We start from the raw sequence: 15,250 nt of genomic DNA, 5'->3' as shown, positions 1-15,250 counted from the left end.
TTGCTCCGGGAGCCCTCTAAGGATGCGGAAGCCGAGGAAAGGCCCCCAAAAAGCCCGAGGCCCTCTTGCCCCCCACCTCGCCCGCGGCTCCCTTCAAGAACTTCACGGGCGCTTGATCGTTCCAGACGTTTATTGGAGGGGGGGGGCTACAGGCATTCAAAGCAGTCCGAGACACAAGGCGGCGGCCCCGGCCCCGCTCAGTTCCCGGCCAGGGCGGCCCCTTCGCGCAGGTGCTCGCGCACCACCTGCTCCAGCACGGCGTGGACGTCCTGGCAGGCCTTGCGGGCGGCCTCGGCGATGCGCTCCAGGTGGTCCTCGTGCAGCCGCCCGTTCATTTCCAGCAGGGCGATGTGGTCGGCCTTGGGCAGCAGCGCCAGCGCCAGCTGGGGGCCCCCGGCCGCCTCCTCCACGTAGTTCAGGTCGGCCAGGGCGCTCTCGTCCACGAAGCCCGCCGAACTGGCGCAGACGTAGTCGCGCAGCGGGATCCCGGCGTCGATCACGGCCAGGGTGGCGGCGTTCACCGAGGCGCAGTAGTTGCCGCCGTCAGCCTGCAAGATCTGAAGGCGGCCGGGCGGCGGTCAGCGCCCCGAGTCAGCCGCCCGCCGCTCCGCCCGCCCGCCCGCTCCCCGGCGCCCCACCTGCACGTAGATGTCGATCTGGGAGCGCGGGAAGAGCCGCGTGAGGATGGCGGCCTCGAAGGTCTGCTTCAGGTGCAGCGTCATCTCGCTGGCCTTGCGGTCGCCGTGGGGCCGCCGCTTGCGCTCGCCCGTGCTGAAGGTGGCCATGCTGAACTGGCAGTTGACCAGCGCCTGGTCCGGCAGCGCCTTGCTCCGGGCGCCGCGCATCTGCGGGGGAGAGAGGGAGGGGACCCGCTTAGCCCCCGCGCCGACCCCTCCCTCCCTCCCTCCCTTCCTCCCTCCCTACCTCGTGGGGCCCGTAGACGACGGCCAGCGCCTTGGTGTTGCCCTGCTCCAGGTACGCTGAGCCGTCGGCCTGCGCGAAGACGCCCATGCGGGCGCGGATCTGCCGGAGCTCGCCGGCGCGCCGGCCGTCCACGCGGTAGCCCTGCTCCGACAGCAGCTCCAGCCCCGCCATGGCCGCCCGGCGCTTCCCGGCCTGCCCCGCGCCCCGACGGGAGGGGCCCCGCCGGCGCCGCCCCTGGCTTGCCCGCGCGCGCAGGACCGCCCCGCCTGCCCGCCCGCCCGCCCGCCAGCTGGGAAGCCGTTGGGGGGGGACGGCGCTCCTGTGCGGGGCGGGCCGCGAAACGGAGATCCGCGCTGTCTCCGCTGCGGGAGTCGTCGTCTGCCCGTCCGCCCGCCCGCTCGCTCTGCCTTCCGTGAAGCCGGCGGGGAGGAGCGCGAAAGTCGCCCCCTTCGCCATGGCTGCCCCGCTGCCGGCTAAGTTCCAGTTCGCCATCGACCGCGGCGGCACCTTCACCGACGTCTTCGCCCGCTGCCCCGACGGGAAGATCCGCGTGATGAAGCTCCTCTCCGAGGACCCGGCCAACTACCGCGACGCGCCCACCGAGGGCATCCGCCGCATCCTGCAAGAGGTCAGAGCGGCCGGCCTCCCCGTCCCCTGCAGCTGCCTGCGGGCCGCCTACTCTACGGACTTGCCCGGGCCCGTCGCCTCGGAGCAGCCGTCGATGCTTCCCGGCGAGTAGAGGGCGAAGGTCTGCGAGGCCCGGAGTTGGGCGTCTCTGCCACTGGCTCCCCTCCTGTTGCTGCGCACCAGACCTGCCGGGAAGGCCAAGGGCGGCACATGCCCCCCTTTCTGCCCCCCTCCCCGGATTAGAGCCCGATTCTGGGAGCTGTGCCTGCCCCATCGCTTGTGGGAGGGGAGGCTCTAGAGGAAGCAGCTGGCGGAGGTCCAACCTTCCCTTCAGCAGGAGTGTGGGGTCCCCTTCCCCAAAGACCAGCCCCTCAAGACCACCTGCATCGAGTGGATCCGAATGGGCACCACGGTGGCCACCAATGCCCTTCTGGAGCGGAAGGGCGAGCGCTTCGCCCTGCTGATCACCAAGGGCTTCCGGGACCTGCTCTACATCGGCAACCAGGCGCGGCCCAGCATTTTTGACCTGGTGGGTACACTGAACTGCAAAGAGCACACACACACACATGCACACACATACACCCCAAACCCCTCTTCCTGGCTCTGCTGTGTCTTGCCTGGGGGAAGGTGCCAGCTGGTGCCCTCCCTTTCCCCAACAGCAGGGAGGGTGGGTGCTCAGCTACATCTGGGATTGGCAGGAATAGCTAAGCGAGTGGTTGGCTGGAAGCACCCGCCGCCCGCCCACGTCCCACACCAACCCCTCTGCATTCACCTGGGGCTACTTGGGCCAAAGAGGCGGGGGTGGGGGGCTGACAGACTGAGGGTGCCATCCTCTTTTCTGCCCTCTCATCCCTGGTCTTCTAGGGGCTCCTTCCTGTTCTGAGCTCCTGGGCGCTCTCATTCCTTGGCTGGCTTGTCTGTTTCAGCCATCCCACTTGCTAAGAGTTGGGGGGCCCCAGAGAGACCTCCTCTTTCTGGACTCAGGCAGTGGCTGCAGCTGAACAGCTGCAGGCACCAAGTCCGCCCCAGATGTGCTTGACCCTCCTTTGGGTCTAAGGTGTGTGGCCCAGTCAGCCCTCCCAGTAAGGCACTCACAAAGGGGGCTGGCCCTTCTCCTGGCACGGGTCTCTCTTGCTTTTCCTGTCTGTGCTTCCTCCAAGCAGACAGACCCAGCCCTGAAGCCCGCTCTCCCCACGGGCCTCCTGCCCTCTCTCCCCCAGGAGGTCCGAATGCCAGAGGTCCTGTACGAGGCGGTGGTGGAGGTGGACGAGCGCCTGGTGGTCCATCGGGACGGCTGCCCGCTCTTTGATTCCGGGCAGTGCGTAACAGGTGAGAGCAGCAGCCAGGCACGGGGGAGGGGGTAGCGCTGCAGCGGGGAGCTGGATGCAGCCTCTGGAGTGCAGATGTGGGCTCTTCTCCCCCCAGGCGTGACAGGGGAATCGTTGGTGGTGAAACAGCCTGTGAACCTCCTTGCCCTGCGAGCGGAGCTGGAGGCGCTGCTGGCACGGGGCATCCGCGGTCTGGCCGTGGTCCTGCTGCACTCCTACCTGTGAGTTCCTTGCGTGGGGAGTGGGTGCCTTGACCCTGCAGGGGAGACAGGCGAGCATGAAAGGAGCGCCCTTCGTGCCATGGCAGGCAGATGTAGAAACACAGGCAGTACATCTGGGCTGCTGGCAGCCGAGAGAGAAGAAAGCTGGGAGGGGCAACCTCTGGGTGCCAAGGGCTGCATTTAGCAGCTGGGTATCAATGAGGTTGGCACAAATTAGGCAGGAGGTGACTTTGGAGGGGTTTATGAGTTCTTCTGCTGGGCGCTGGTTTATATGTGAAAAGGCTGCCGGTGGCTGGAAGGGAGGGGCTGCGGGAGTCCCTTCAGTGGGTGGGGCTGACCTCTGAGCACACCACCTGGCAAGAGAGCACCTTTCCCCACGCAGTCCATGCCAGTTGGCCCAGAGCGGGACCTGGTCGTTGGAGGCCTGCAGGGGTCAGCCTTGGGTGTCTCTGACAGGTGGCCCGGTCACGAGCAGCAGGTGGGCGCCCTGGCCCGGGAGCTGGGCTTCCAGCAGATCTCGCTGTCCTCCGAGGTGATGCCCATGGTGCGCGTGGTGCCCCGTGGCTACACAGCCTGCATAGATGCCTACCTGACCCCCTGCATCCTCCGCTACCTGCAGAGCTTCCGGGATGGCTTTGCTTCACAGCTCCAGGTGAGGAGGAGGAGGAGGAGAAGGGGGGGCTGGGGGAGGGGGGCATTGGCTTGTATGGGCTTCCAGGGATTGCGGTCTGGCCTGCCTGGCAACCCAGGCTCCGCTCACTTTTCTGCAGTCGTTTTGTGCAACCCAGATTGTTGTGTTAAGGCAGAAATTGGCTTGTTTCTGCATGTTACTCAAGCACAGCGACTGCTTTGTGAACTAAGGTGTGTTGCATGGGAAACGTTTTGGCTTGCTCTCTGACCTCTGGCCTAGCAGCCGGGTGAGAAGCCCCTCTCTGGCTCTCCTTCTGAGTAGAGCCATAAAGGCTTGGGGAGGAGTCTGGCTTCTCTGCCGGTTGCTCACGGGTCAGACTTGTGCCCTTCCTCTCAGTCCAGGGAGGAAGGGTCCCACTTGCCCTGGGGGGCTGGCAGGGTCCATTGGCCTTCAAAGCTGAGGAGGGCCTGGGGGTGGGGTGGGGACATTTCCCTGGGGCTCAGGGAGTTTTTCCAGGGGCCTTAGTCTCTTAGCACACTGGACCCCAAAGAGCTTTTGAAGGGCACAGGGATTTGGCGAGGCGTTTGCCCAACCATCTGCTCCTTGGTCGCTGTGGCCTTGCCCCCTCCTCCTCCCCACAGGGTGTGCCGGTTGCATTCATGCGTTCAGACGGTGGCTTGACTCCGATGGAGACTTTCAGCGGCTCTCGGGCCATCCTCTCGGGCCCTGCTGGCGGAGTTGTGGGCTATGCGGTTACCAGCTACCACCGTGCGGAAGGGCGTCCAGTCATCGGCTTCGACATGGGCGGTGAGTGGCGGGAGTGGACGGGTTCCATGGCCTGTCTGGAGCAGGGGGAGGGAGGCAGGCTCACCAGATCCTCTTGCAGGGACCTCCACTGATGTGAGCCGCTACGCCGGAGAGTACGAGCATGTCTTTGAGGCCACTACTGCCGGCATCAGCATCCAGGTGCCGCAGTTGGACATCAACACGGTGGCTGCCGGAGGGGGCTCCCGCCTCTTCTTCAGGTGAGTGTCCTGCCTCGGGTCCTCCCTCCGGCCCCAGGGAGGCTCCTGAGCTGTGGACGATTCATTTTCCATCTTCCTTCGAGTGGGGAGAGATGAAGGACAGTCTCTGGCCCTGCGAGCAGGAACTGGGCACCAGCTGCCTTTTGGCCCCTTTCCCTTAAAGGCCTCTGAGTTTGGGAATGGGGAGGCTGCTTGATGCCAGCTGCTGTTCTGAATTCCCCCTTCCCACTTTCCCCCCGACAGGTCTGGGCTCTTCGTGGTGGGCCCCGAGTCGGCAGGGGCATTCCCCGGCCCCGCCTGCTACAGGAAGGGTGAGGGAGCCATATGTGTTGTTCTGGGTGTGGGGAGTGAGGGGGGCTGGGCAGCGGGTCGGTGATGGGCACCCATCTTTCTCTCTCGCAGGGGGGCCATTGACTGTGACGGATGCCAACCTGTGCCTGGGCCGCCTCCTGCCCAGCCACTTCCCTCACATTTTTGGGCCTGACGAGAAGCAGCCGCTCTCACACAAGGCCTCTCTGCAGGCCTTCCAGGCCCTGACGGATGAGGTTAAGGCCTCTGGGGAAGCCCGGCCTGACCTCAGCGTTGAGGAGGTGGCCATGGGCTTCATCCTGGTGGCCAATGAAGCCATGTGCAGGCCCATTCGGGCGCTGACGCAGGTACTGGCTCCTCGGCCCTGTCCTTGCTCTGGCTGCCCAGAAAGGCCCCTGCTGGACTCCACGGGGCCCCTCACACCGGGTGCAGAGGGCTGCAGGCAGAGGCTGTGACTCAGGTGGGCAGAGGTGGCCTCTTTGAGCAGCGTCCCTCTGCCCTGGAAGCCACAGAGGGGCCGAAGAGTGCCGGGAACAAATAGCCCTGAAAGTGGGCCACAAGTCGGCCAGGAACTGGGGAGGCTGAGCCTGGCCCTGCCCTCCGATCCCTCCATCCCGGAGTGGGACCTGCCCCCAACTGTGCTGTCCCTCCCTCTCATTAGGCCCGGGGCCATGACACCTCTCGCCACATCCTGGCTTGCTTTGGAGGGGCCGGCGGCCAGCATGCCTCCGCCATCGCCCGGGCACTGGGCATGAGCACTGTCTTCATCCACAAGTAGGTTGTCGGTGAGAGAAGAGCCTGTCCCGGAAGAGGCCTCTTCTTCTGCCTGCATCCGGTGGTGGTACACGGGTGCCCCTGTCCCAGGGAAAGGGTTCTTGGTTAGCTTTGCCCTCTCAAGCAGGCTGGGGGGGGGGAATGCACTGGTCAAAAGAGTGGAGGGGCTTTGCCTGCTGCCCGGTGGGTGGCCTGTTGCTCTGCAGGGTCTCCCTCTCCCCCCCCCCCAGGCACAGTGGGGTCCTGTCGGCCTATGGTATGGCCCTGGCAGACATCGTCCATGAAGCCCAGGAGCCGTGCTCACTGGTGTACGAGCCAGCCTCCTTCGCCCAGCTGGACCTGCGGATGGCTGCCCTGGAGAAGACGTGTGTGCATGCCTTGGAGGCCCAGGGTTTTGCCAGGTGGGCCCCCAGGGCCGGGAGGGCAGAGAGGGGCTAGGGCGGCGGCTTTGGTGCCCAGGGTGGAAGAGGTCAACTAACCCGTCCCCGCAGGTCCCAGATCACCACCGAGGCCTTCTTGCACCTGCGCTACCAACGGACAGACTGCGCCCTCATGTGCTCGGCCAAGGGCTACCCGGCCCAAGCCGGCACCTGCAGCCACGGAGACTTTGGCGCGGCCTTTGCCAATAGGTCAGTGGCATAACCACCCCCACACACCCCGGGAACTGGGCTTGCGAGGCCCCTCCCTTTGGGGAGTCAGAACAAGCCTTGATGCTGACCCTGCCCCCCGCCCAGGTATCAGCAGGAATTCGGCTTCACCATCCCCAAGCGCGCCATTCTGGTGGACGACGTGCGGGTGAGGGGCACGGCCTGCTCTGGGATGGGCCAGGAAGAGCCTCAGCCGGTCTGTGAAGAGCCCCCCAACCTGGAAATGGTACAACTCCCCCCTTGACTCTAGGCTGGGTTTCTCTATCAGAACTGCAGTTGCCTTTTAGCTTTGGCCCTCTGGGCCCTTGCAGTCCATCCGGGGGCCTTCCCTGAAGGTGCAAACCGAACATCTCCTGTGAGTGCCAGACTTCTCCTGGGAAGCCACACCTGGGACTGAAATTTGCCAACCTGATTTGTGTTGCTTACAGGGTTTTATTTCCCAATTTGCACGATGCTCTGAAGTGGAAACCCTCCAGGCAGGGTCTCTCAATCCAAACAGGTCCAAGGAACAGAGATTAAAGCCCAACCGAGCAAAGGGGGCTGCTGTGTGAACGCGGCCTTTGGTGTGCCTGCCTCTCTTGCTTCCCTGCTCGAGAATCCCAGATGGGAGGGGCAGCAGCGCTCTTTCACGGTCCTCCCAGAGGCAACCCCGCCCGCCCCGCCTCTTCCCTCTCTTGGTCCTATTGCTATTTCCTTTCCACTGGGTGATCCCTGGGCACAAAGGGGAAGTGTGGAATTTTTCCAACAATACAAAGAATGGTAGGATGGAAGCGTTTGGAGGGACTCTGGAAATCATCTAATCCAGCCGCCATTGGAAAAACTCCGTCAGGGGGGAGATCGTCGCCTCTCTTGCTATGCTGGGACTCACAGTTAGGAAGGTCTTGCTGATGTCCGGCCAAAATCCTCTCAGTTTCTCCTCCTGGCTTCTGGGAAAGGCTTGGCCATCTCTGCCCCGAGTCCCCCGGGGGCCCCTCCGATGCTCTGCCCTGACCTCAGGGGCCAGCGCCTCCTCGGCCCCTGGATGAACGCTTCTCGCTGTGGCAGAGGAACAGTGGCTACTCTCGATCTCGGGGCCTTCGAGCATCGCCTCTGCTCCTTCAGCAGCAGTGCAGCAGAGATTGGCGGGGGTCTTTCTTGACGCTGGGGTTGCAACTGGTGGTGCTGATATTATCCCGTCAGCCAAGTCCGACTGTTGGCCACTCTCTGGGCCAGGCGGTCTCTCCACATCTTCCGATCTTCTTTGAGCACCTTCTCTGCTCTGCCTGGTCTCAGCTTTGATGGAGTCCGTCTTCTTTGGGGGACTGGTTCCCTTTTACTCCAAACTCTTCCCACATAATCACTTTCTTCCATGAATTCTTCCACATGACGTGGCCGAAATAACTGAGACGCAGCATTTTGCCAATTTCTGTGTCCCCCCAACCGCCCCTCTGGTCTTGGTGCCTTTGATGTTTTCCAGCCCAAAGGAAGGACTTTGCATTTTCCCCTCTTGAAGTTCGTTTTGCTGTTTCTGCCTCTTCTTCCACTTCGTCCAGAGCCTCCCCTCCCCCTATCCCCGCCTCACCCTCAAAGTCGATCCTTGTGTTCTCTAGCACTTCATGGTTGGTCATTCAGAAATGTCCCGGATGACTTGCTGCAGCTTCGCCCTGCTTTCCTTCCACCCTGGACCTGGCAGGAGCTCCTCAGTGCCCCTCTTTGGGTGGGTTTGTGCTCCGCCACTCCCTGCATGGGTGGGCCAGCTGGCATTGCAAGGGTGGCAAGGGCCACTTCCCCCAGCTCAAACCCCCACCAGCTGCCAGACCCCGAGCGAGCGTCTCTGGGCACAGCTCCTTGCAGCCACCTTGTGTTTTGAGTCTTTGCCAGGGGCTGCCAACCCTAATCAGGGCAGAGGTTGGTGTCCTGGCTCAGCAGGAGCTGCCTGGGAGGGGCTTGAGGGTTGTGGGGGCAGTCGAGGGAGACTTGTTCTGAGGCAAAGAGGTGGACCTCGCTCCCCTTAAAGTGCTTTGAGTAACCAGGGGAACATTTCCTGGCAGCTCCCTGCTGGCTCCTGCCAAACAGCCTCCTCCTCCAAAGGCTCAAAGAGTGTTTTGTCCGGTCCTGGTATTGGGTCTTCCTCCTCCACCCCTCCCCCATCGATTCTTTTCAGTCCCCTGGTAGAGGCCCATCGTCCACAACGGTGAACGGAGCTCCGAGAAGGGGCCTCCGACTGAGCCAGACCTTGGACTTCAGCTGAGAGAGTTCAGCTCCTCTCCAAGGGCCTCCCTTAGTCCTTCTGCCTGGGCCCATTTCATGTAAAGGAAACTTGAGCCTTGGGGGGGGAGTGTCTAAGGAGCCCCTCCCTCCTTCCCTCCCTGCCAGCCCAGCAATTCTTTTAGCCTTTTTGTCTTCCTGGCTTGCTTTCTGCTGTGGATATCAAGCCACTTGCTGGTCCCTTCCTTGGGAGACTGCACCTTCTGCCCTGTCCTACCCAGGGAACTGCCCAGCGACCTCAAGAGAGAAGGGGGTGGGGGGGCTTTTCTTGGTTCCTCCCCTTCCCAGAACTTCTGCCTTCCAGGAGGAGGGGCAGTTTGAGAGACCAGCTTCCAAATGATGCCAGTCGGGTGCAGTGGCAAGAGGGGGAGGCTGCAGGGTGAGCTAGGTGTTGGGCGAAAGTGGTCAACAGAGCTGCACCATTTGGGGGCCTTCTGTGTGATAAGCCGCCCCCCACCTACAGATGACCCGCTGTTACTTTGAGGGGGGCTACCAGGACACCCCTGTCTACCTGCTGGAGAACCTCTTCCATGGCCACTCCATCCCTGGCCCCAGCATCCTGATGGATAAGAACAGGTGAGGAGGGGCTGCATTTGGGGGTGGGGGGGTAGGGTTCAAATCTTGCCAGAGCAGAAAAGAAGTTATGAACTGGTCAGTAAATAAAACTCAGCTGTTCCTACTGTCGGCTTGTAGCTTCCTGGGTCCTCGGACGATGCTCTGTGCCCGGGGGGGGGGGGGGGGGGAGATGCAGGGGGGGAGGGGAGATGGCTGTGTGACCCAAAGGAAGCCACTGAAGGGCCCCTTGACGCTCCTGCAGCACCATCCTGGTGGAGCCTGGCTGCACGGCCTCTGTGACAGCCCTGGGGGACATCTGCATCGCAGTGGGCTCCGGGGCCTTCTGTCCAATTGGGCCTGAGCTTGACCCCGTCCAGCTGTCTATCTTCTCCCACCGCTTCATGAGCATTGCAGGTGAGCGGGGTGGGGGGACTGGCGCTCTCCCCCCACCATGGGCAGGATGGGCTCCAGGGGCCCCTGGAGAACAGCCGCCTCTTTTCCCGAGCAGAGCAGATGGGGCGAGTCCTGCAACGCACAGCCATCTCCACCAACATCAAGGAGCGGCTGGACTTCTCCTGCGCCCTCTTCGGGCCCGACGGGGGGCTGGTCTCCAATGCCCCCCACATCCCCGTCCACCTAGGCGCCATGCAGGAGACGGTGCAATTCCAGGTAGGCACTGCCAGGGAGCCGGGGTGGCGGTGGTGGCGGTTGTGGGGTGAAGGGAGCCTCCTCCAGAGTGAGGGGCTGCTAGGGAAGCTTTCCTCCCACCCCTCCTTTTTCCCTTCTGCCCCTGCAGATCCAGCACCTGGGCCCCGACCTTCGCAAGGGGGACGTAATCCTGAGCAACCACCCCTGTGCTGGGGGCAGCCACCTGCCCGACCTAACGGTCATCACCCCAGTGAGTGCCCCCCCCCTTCCAGAAGGGCAAAGGGGCAACTGGGGACGCAGAACCTTCCCTGAAGTGGGCCCTGGGCTTCTGCAGAAGAGGGGAGTTCAGGGGCTTGTGGGGGCGGGGGAGACTTGCCCCGGCCTACAGCACCCCACCCCGCCCTCCGGGTCTGGTTTCCAGCCCCCTTGCGGAGTGACCGCTGCTCGTTCCAGGTCTTCTGGGAGAAGGAGCCCAAGGCAATCTTCTTCGTGGCCAGCCGGGGTCACCATGCCGACATTGGGGGGATCACCCCGGGCTCCATGCCCCCGCACTCCCACTCCCTCCAGGAGGAGGGGGCCATCTTTATCTCTTTCAAGCTGGTGAAGGAGGGTATCTTCCAAGAGGAAGGTTGGTCTTTGGGGAGGGGTGGGGGAGGGAGCTTCAACTCTCCAGGTGGGGAGGGTACGCCCACCACTCCAAGTGCCACTGTGGAGCCTCTTCCCTTGCAGCCATCACCACAGCCCTGCTGGCCCCTGGACAATGGCCCGGCAGCAGCGGCACCCGCAACCTCCACGACAACCTGTCGGACCTGCGCGCCCAGGTGGCCGCCAATCAGAGGGGGATCCAATTGGTGAACGAGCTGATTGGGCAATACGGGTTGGGCGTGGTGCAGGCATACATGGGCCACATTCAGGTGAGGAAGGGTCTTGCCACTCTTGACGAACCAGGACTCGCCTCCCACTTGGGGGCTTTCAAAGACCCGGTACATAGAAGGTCTGCTCCAAGAGGGAGTTGGAGACCCCCCCCTTCAATTCTTAAGGTGGGGACGATCTGCTGTGGTTGGGATCAACATCTCCCACCACTTTCAGGAAGGGGAGAAGACGCCCCTCTGCTTCACACGCCCCGTGCATTCAAAGAGGTTTCCTGCATTGAGCACCAGGGGGTCAAGAAGAAAGGGAGGGGGGGGTCCCAGTACTGTACTACTCCCCTGCGGCAGGCCTGCCCCACACTGGAAAGGGCAGTTTCAGGGTGCTTCCTCTGAAGACTGCTGGGGCCCCAAGGGTGGGGGCAGCGGTGGGCCCTCCTGGAGTGCCCTCCCTGGCAGGATGGGGAGGGTTCTGCCACCCGCCATCTTGGCTTTTCCCTGGCTGTGCCCTCAGGCTAACGCGGAGGTCGCCGTTCAAACGATGCTGAGGAAGTTTGCCACACGTCATGGACATGTGGACCGACCCCTGCAGGTGGAGGCCAAGGACTTCATGGACGATGGCACCCCAATTTGTCTCCGGGTGACCGTGGACCCACAGGAGGTGAGTGTGTCATGGAATCCTGGAGCTTGGAGGGGTCTTCGTGATTGTCTGCTCCAGGGGTCCCCAGCCTTGGACTGCAGCCCATTGCCGGGCCTTGAGCCGTTTGGAACCGGACTGTGGAAGTGGCGGGCAAAATCACGCTTGCCTGCTGCTCATGCAGAACGATCTCTCTCCTCCCACGTCCGGTTCTCCCCACCCACCCCCGTGCCAGTCCACAAAGACAGTAAGGTTGGGGAACGCTGAACTAGTCAGTGCAGGAGCGAAAGGAGCTGAGCAGAAGCCCCCCCCCCGAGATTTTTCCGTGTGTGTGTATGTTTTTTGGGGGGGGCACAACAAGGGCAACAGAACATTCACTGTCGTCCAGAGCTAGCAGTGGTTGCAGCTGCCTTATCTGAGGCACGAGCGCTGTGGAGGGTTACCTGACCTGAGAAGGATTGAGAGCAGCAGTGAACTTGGAGGCGGGAGGGCTAATGGAACCTCATTTCCCCCTCCCAGAGCACTGCAGTGTTTGACTTCACGGGGACTGGCCAGGAGGTGTATGGGAACTGGAACGCCCCCCGTGCCATCACCCTCTCCGCCCTGATCTACTGCTTGCGCTGCATGGTGGGCGAGGACATCCCCCTCAACCAGGTGCAGAGGGAGGGGCAGCCAGACAAGGCCAGCCCTTGAAAGAGCTGGGGGGGGTGTCCAGCAGAAGTCGGAGGGACGACGATGACTGTCTGGATCAGGAGAGCCTGAAGTGTCCCCTGCTGCTTCCCCACAGGGTTGTCTGTCCCCCGTGCGCATCGTGGTCCCCGAGAGCTCCATCCTTCACCCCTCCCTGGATGCTGGCGTGGTGGGGGGCAACGTGCTGACCTCCCAGAGAGTGGTAGATGTCATTTTCCGGGCGTTTGAAGTCTGTGCCGCCTCGCAGGTGAGGGGAGCATAGAAAGGCTGGGCTGGGGGTCTCAGACACTCCGGCTGGGGGTCACGCAGCTTCTCCGCCAGGGCATTGGTGGTCTCGTGCAGACGCCGGCTGGGTCAGGAAGTTCTTTGGTTGTGTGACTGAGAGCAGGGATGTCCAGAGGCCCCGGCTTGTGGCTGTGCCACCTTGAGAGACCTCTGGGAGTGTTTCCACGATCTCTGAGACCAAGTGTCTTCTTGCCCCAAAGCAGGGCCTTCCCTCTCCACCCTGCCGTGGGGGGAGGGCTTCTGCGGCTGGCAGGAGAGCCCACATTCCATCCCATTCCCCTTTCCCATCCTCCAGGGCTGTATGAACAACGTCACCTTTGGGAACGAGCACATCGGCTACTATGAGACAGTGGCCGGAGGGGCCGGGGCGGGGCCTCACTGGCATGGCCGCAGCGGGGTGCACAGCCACATGACCAACACCCGCATCACTGATCCGGAGATCCTGGAAAAACGGTGGGTGCAGATGGAACCTGAAGGGGGCGCTGTTGGCACCCGGTCCTGGGCAATGTGCCTCCTCATCTGACAGGGCTTCAAGGAATATGGGGAGGAATGGGGGTCTGCCCTGGCAAGCTGGCTCACTCAGGGTGCTCCTTTTCCTAGACCTCTGCCGTTCCCCCCTGTTGATCACCCAACTCGGAGTTCTTACCCCAAGGCAAGCGGCTGGTGTGTTTCTGTATGTGTGTGTGTGTGTGTTGGCTGTGCATACCCTCAGTCTGTTGTGCAGCAGGAGTTTGGCAGTGGATGGCAGAAAATGCTCCCTTTCTCCCCCCCCCCCCAGGTATCCAGTGGTCCTGCGAACATTCCAGCTGGCACCAAACACAGGGGGGGCTGGGCTGTTCCGGGGAGGGTCCGGCGTCCGGCGAGAGCTGCAGTTCCGGGAGGAGATGGTCCTGTCCGTGCTGAGCGAACGTCGGGCTTTCCAGCCTTATGGGCTGCAAGGTGGGGACTTCTGGGGCTCATTGGCTGCTTTGGGAGGTCCCAGCCTATCAGTGGGGCTCTTCCGCTGCCTGTCAATAGGGGGGGAGGATCGCTGCAGTTGTGGGCTGAACTCTCAGAATCACAGGGTTGAAAGGGATGTGACAGATCCTTCCCTGCTCAACGGGGCAGCCCGAGAACATCTCCACCAGTTGGACTTGGGGAGGCCATGGTGGGACACAAAGAGGCAGCTGGAAGGGAGGAGAGGGAAGGCTCACCCTGCAGGGCTGGATGTGACTTGTCTGGCGTCTCCTCTCTCCCCCGCCCCTCCCGGACGGCCCCTTCTCCCCTTTCGGACAGGTGGTGATCCCGGATCTCCAGGCCTGAATTTGCTGATCCAACACAACGGACGGACCATGAACCTGGGTGGAAAGATGTCTGTGGAAGTGCACCCTGGGGTGAGGGGTCCTTGAGCGTCTCCCCGCCCTGCTGCTCTGTCCTGGAAACCGCCCTCTTGAGGGGTCTCTCTCCTTCCCTTGTCCCTAGGACGTCTTCTGCCTGCAGAGCCCAGGTGGAGGGGGCTTCGGACGGCACCCCCAACGCTTGGCCAAAGGGTCTGAGGAGACCAGGCACCGGGCCCAGCTGTTGAGGGAACGGGGCAGTTTCTACTACTACAGCCGGTCACAGGAGATGATTGATGGTCCCTGAACCAGGGAAGGGCGGGCACTGGCTGAGTGAGGGTGGGGTATCTTGCCCGAAAGGACAGAATGGAAAGATTGGAGAAGGTGGCAGGGCAGTTTCATTTCTCACCGCAAGGGGGCAGCAGAGACCAGCTTTCTTCCTTTCTGTCTGTATTGGGATGGGGGTGAAGTAGAGATTTGCTCCCAGTCTGACCCCTAAATGCTGTTTCTGCTAGTGGGGCTGCCCCCTGCCCACCTCTTTTCTGCTTGCACTCCTGGAGCCCAGAGGAGGGGGGCTGCTTTGCTCACTTTTCTCGGCTGCTGCAGATGCCACTTGCTCAGAGCGCCCCTTCCTGCCTCCAGGCCGGTGGGTGGTGGGATGGATGAATGCCACCCAGGCCTCTCCCGGGGCAGAGGGGGCTGGGCAGATGCATAGCACAGCTTCACACGAATAAAGTTAGAATCTGCTTGGAGTCCCTGAAGTCATTTCTGTCCCCGCAGAGAACCCTGCAGGTGTGCCAAGGGCTGCTGCCCACCGGGCCCAGGTCTTCTTGCACTAGAGCCTCCCCCCACCATGTATTCTGACCAAACAGCCCCTCCCTGTGTGACTGATGGGTGGAGGGGCAGAGGGCCTCCCTCCGGGTCGCTTTGCCCCTCCACCCATCAGAATCACACACTGCAAGGCGGGGGGGGGCAGAGGCAGGGTCCCCTCCCTCTAAGACAACGCTCCTGGCGGGGGGTGGGGGTTTTGCACATGGTGTTCTTTGGCACTAGATTAACGGAGGTCACCTGGGTCTTAGCGGGTTGACAGATGGGGCGTGTGGCAGCTGGGGCACTTGCCATTCCCTCCGAGGGATGGCCAGCAAGTATTAGATGGGGTCATGTGCTTCCCCCGGGGCCTCCCTGGCCACAAGATGCAAGAAGGAGCCCCTGTTTTTCGATGACTGGTTGCGCCAAGGGAACTCGGGCAAACCTCATGGTAACTGCTGTTGGCTGGGATTGGCCAATACTGTAACCGCCTGGCAGGAAATGCCCACTTCTAAGGAATTCCCTTTTAGAAAGGGGGAGCATGAGGGGCAGCCATGGGGCATGCAGGGGAAGAAACAGCATTCCCCAAGTTGGAAGCCGGCAATAGTTTCTCCGGGCATCTGGGTTTATAGGCCAAGGACTGCAGTGTGTTGCCCTCAGGAGCTGATGGGCAGCCCCGTGGGGCACGTGGTCTTGTTGATGCCGGAGTGCCA

At 62.5% G+C, this 15,250-nt stretch overlaps 2 protein-coding genes across 7 annotated transcripts; one reads left to right on the top strand and one right to left on the bottom strand.

The window, feature by feature from the left end:
- Positions 1-112: 112 nt before the first annotated feature.
- Positions 113-1,095, bottom strand: EXOSC4 (exosome component 4). Its single transcript, XM_058179117.1, has 3 exons — positions 925-1,095; positions 639-845; positions 113-557 (listed from the first exon to the last, which is right to left on the bottom strand). Exons 1-3 carry the CDS (start codon positions 1,093-1,095, stop codon positions 198-200), a joined length of 738 nt encoding a protein of 245 aa, XP_058035100.1. The 3' UTR covers positions 113-197.
- OPLAH (5-oxoprolinase, ATP-hydrolysing) lies at positions 1,094-14,482 on the top strand. Of its 6 annotated transcripts, none has more exons than XR_009154704.1 (27): positions 1,094-1,552; positions 1,889-2,080; positions 2,715-2,880; positions 2,977-3,100; positions 3,557-3,752; positions 4,373-4,538; positions 4,618-4,756; positions 5,000-5,067; positions 5,159-5,412; positions 5,727-5,839; positions 6,070-6,240; positions 6,331-6,468; positions 6,574-6,712; positions 9,197-9,309; positions 9,551-9,702; positions 9,797-9,957; positions 10,085-10,186; positions 10,390-10,564; positions 10,666-10,850; positions 11,317-11,463; positions 11,959-12,093; positions 12,227-12,376; positions 12,710-12,867; positions 13,015-13,066; positions 13,193-13,353; positions 13,690-13,787; positions 13,876-13,916. XR_009154704.1 is itself a non-coding variant. In XM_058179049.1 (27 exons), the coding sequence occupies exons 1-27, from the start codon at positions 1,094-1,096 to the stop codon at positions 14,035-14,037; spliced, it is 4,230 nt and encodes a 1,409-aa protein (XP_058035032.1). In that variant the 3' UTR covers positions 14,038-14,482. The 6 variants fall into 6 exon arrangements, 5 of the variants coding, with proteins under 5 accessions (XP_058035032.1, XP_058035031.1, XP_058035035.1 ...); XM_058179049.1 differs by having other exon boundaries at positions 2,772-2,880; positions 13,015-13,077; positions 13,876-14,482; XM_058179048.1 differs by having other exon boundaries at positions 13,015-13,077; positions 13,876-14,482.
- The last annotated feature ends 768 nt before the right edge of the window (positions 14,483-15,250 follow it).

This window comes from Ahaetulla prasina, chromosome 3 (assembly GCF_028640845.1).
Source record: "Ahaetulla prasina isolate Xishuangbanna chromosome 3, ASM2864084v1, whole genome shotgun sequence".
Classification (NCBI taxonomy): Eukaryota; Metazoa; Chordata; class Lepidosauria; order Squamata; family Colubridae; genus Ahaetulla; species Ahaetulla prasina.
Note: the sequence above shows the minus strand (reverse complement) of the source record. Positions and strands in the feature narration are given on the sequence as shown.

Coding starts and splice junctions, on each gene's coding strand:
- OPLAH (XM_058179048.1), top strand. CDS start 1,094: ATGGCCGCCCGGCGCTTCCCGGCCTGCCCCGCGCCCCGACGGGAGGGG. Junction 1,553..1,888: donor TCCGCCGCATCCTGCAAGAG/GTCAGAGCGGCC, acceptor TCCCTTCAGCAG/GAGTGTGGGGTCCCCTTCCC. Junction 4,757..4,999: donor GGCTCCCGCCTCTTCTTCAG/GTGAGTGTCCTG, acceptor TCCCCCCGACAG/GTCTGGGCTCTTCGTGGTGG.
- EXOSC4 (XM_058179117.1), bottom strand. CDS start 1,095: ATGGCGGGGCTGGAGCTGCTGTCGGAGCAGGGCTACCGCGTGGACGGC. Junction 846..924: donor TCGTCTACGGGCCCCACGAG/GTAGGGAGGGAG, acceptor TCTCCCCCGCAG/ATGCGCGGCGCCCGGAGCAA. Junction 558..638: donor AGATCGACATCTACGTGCAG/GTGGGGCGCCGG, acceptor GGCCGCCTTCAG/ATCTTGCAGGCTGACGGCGG.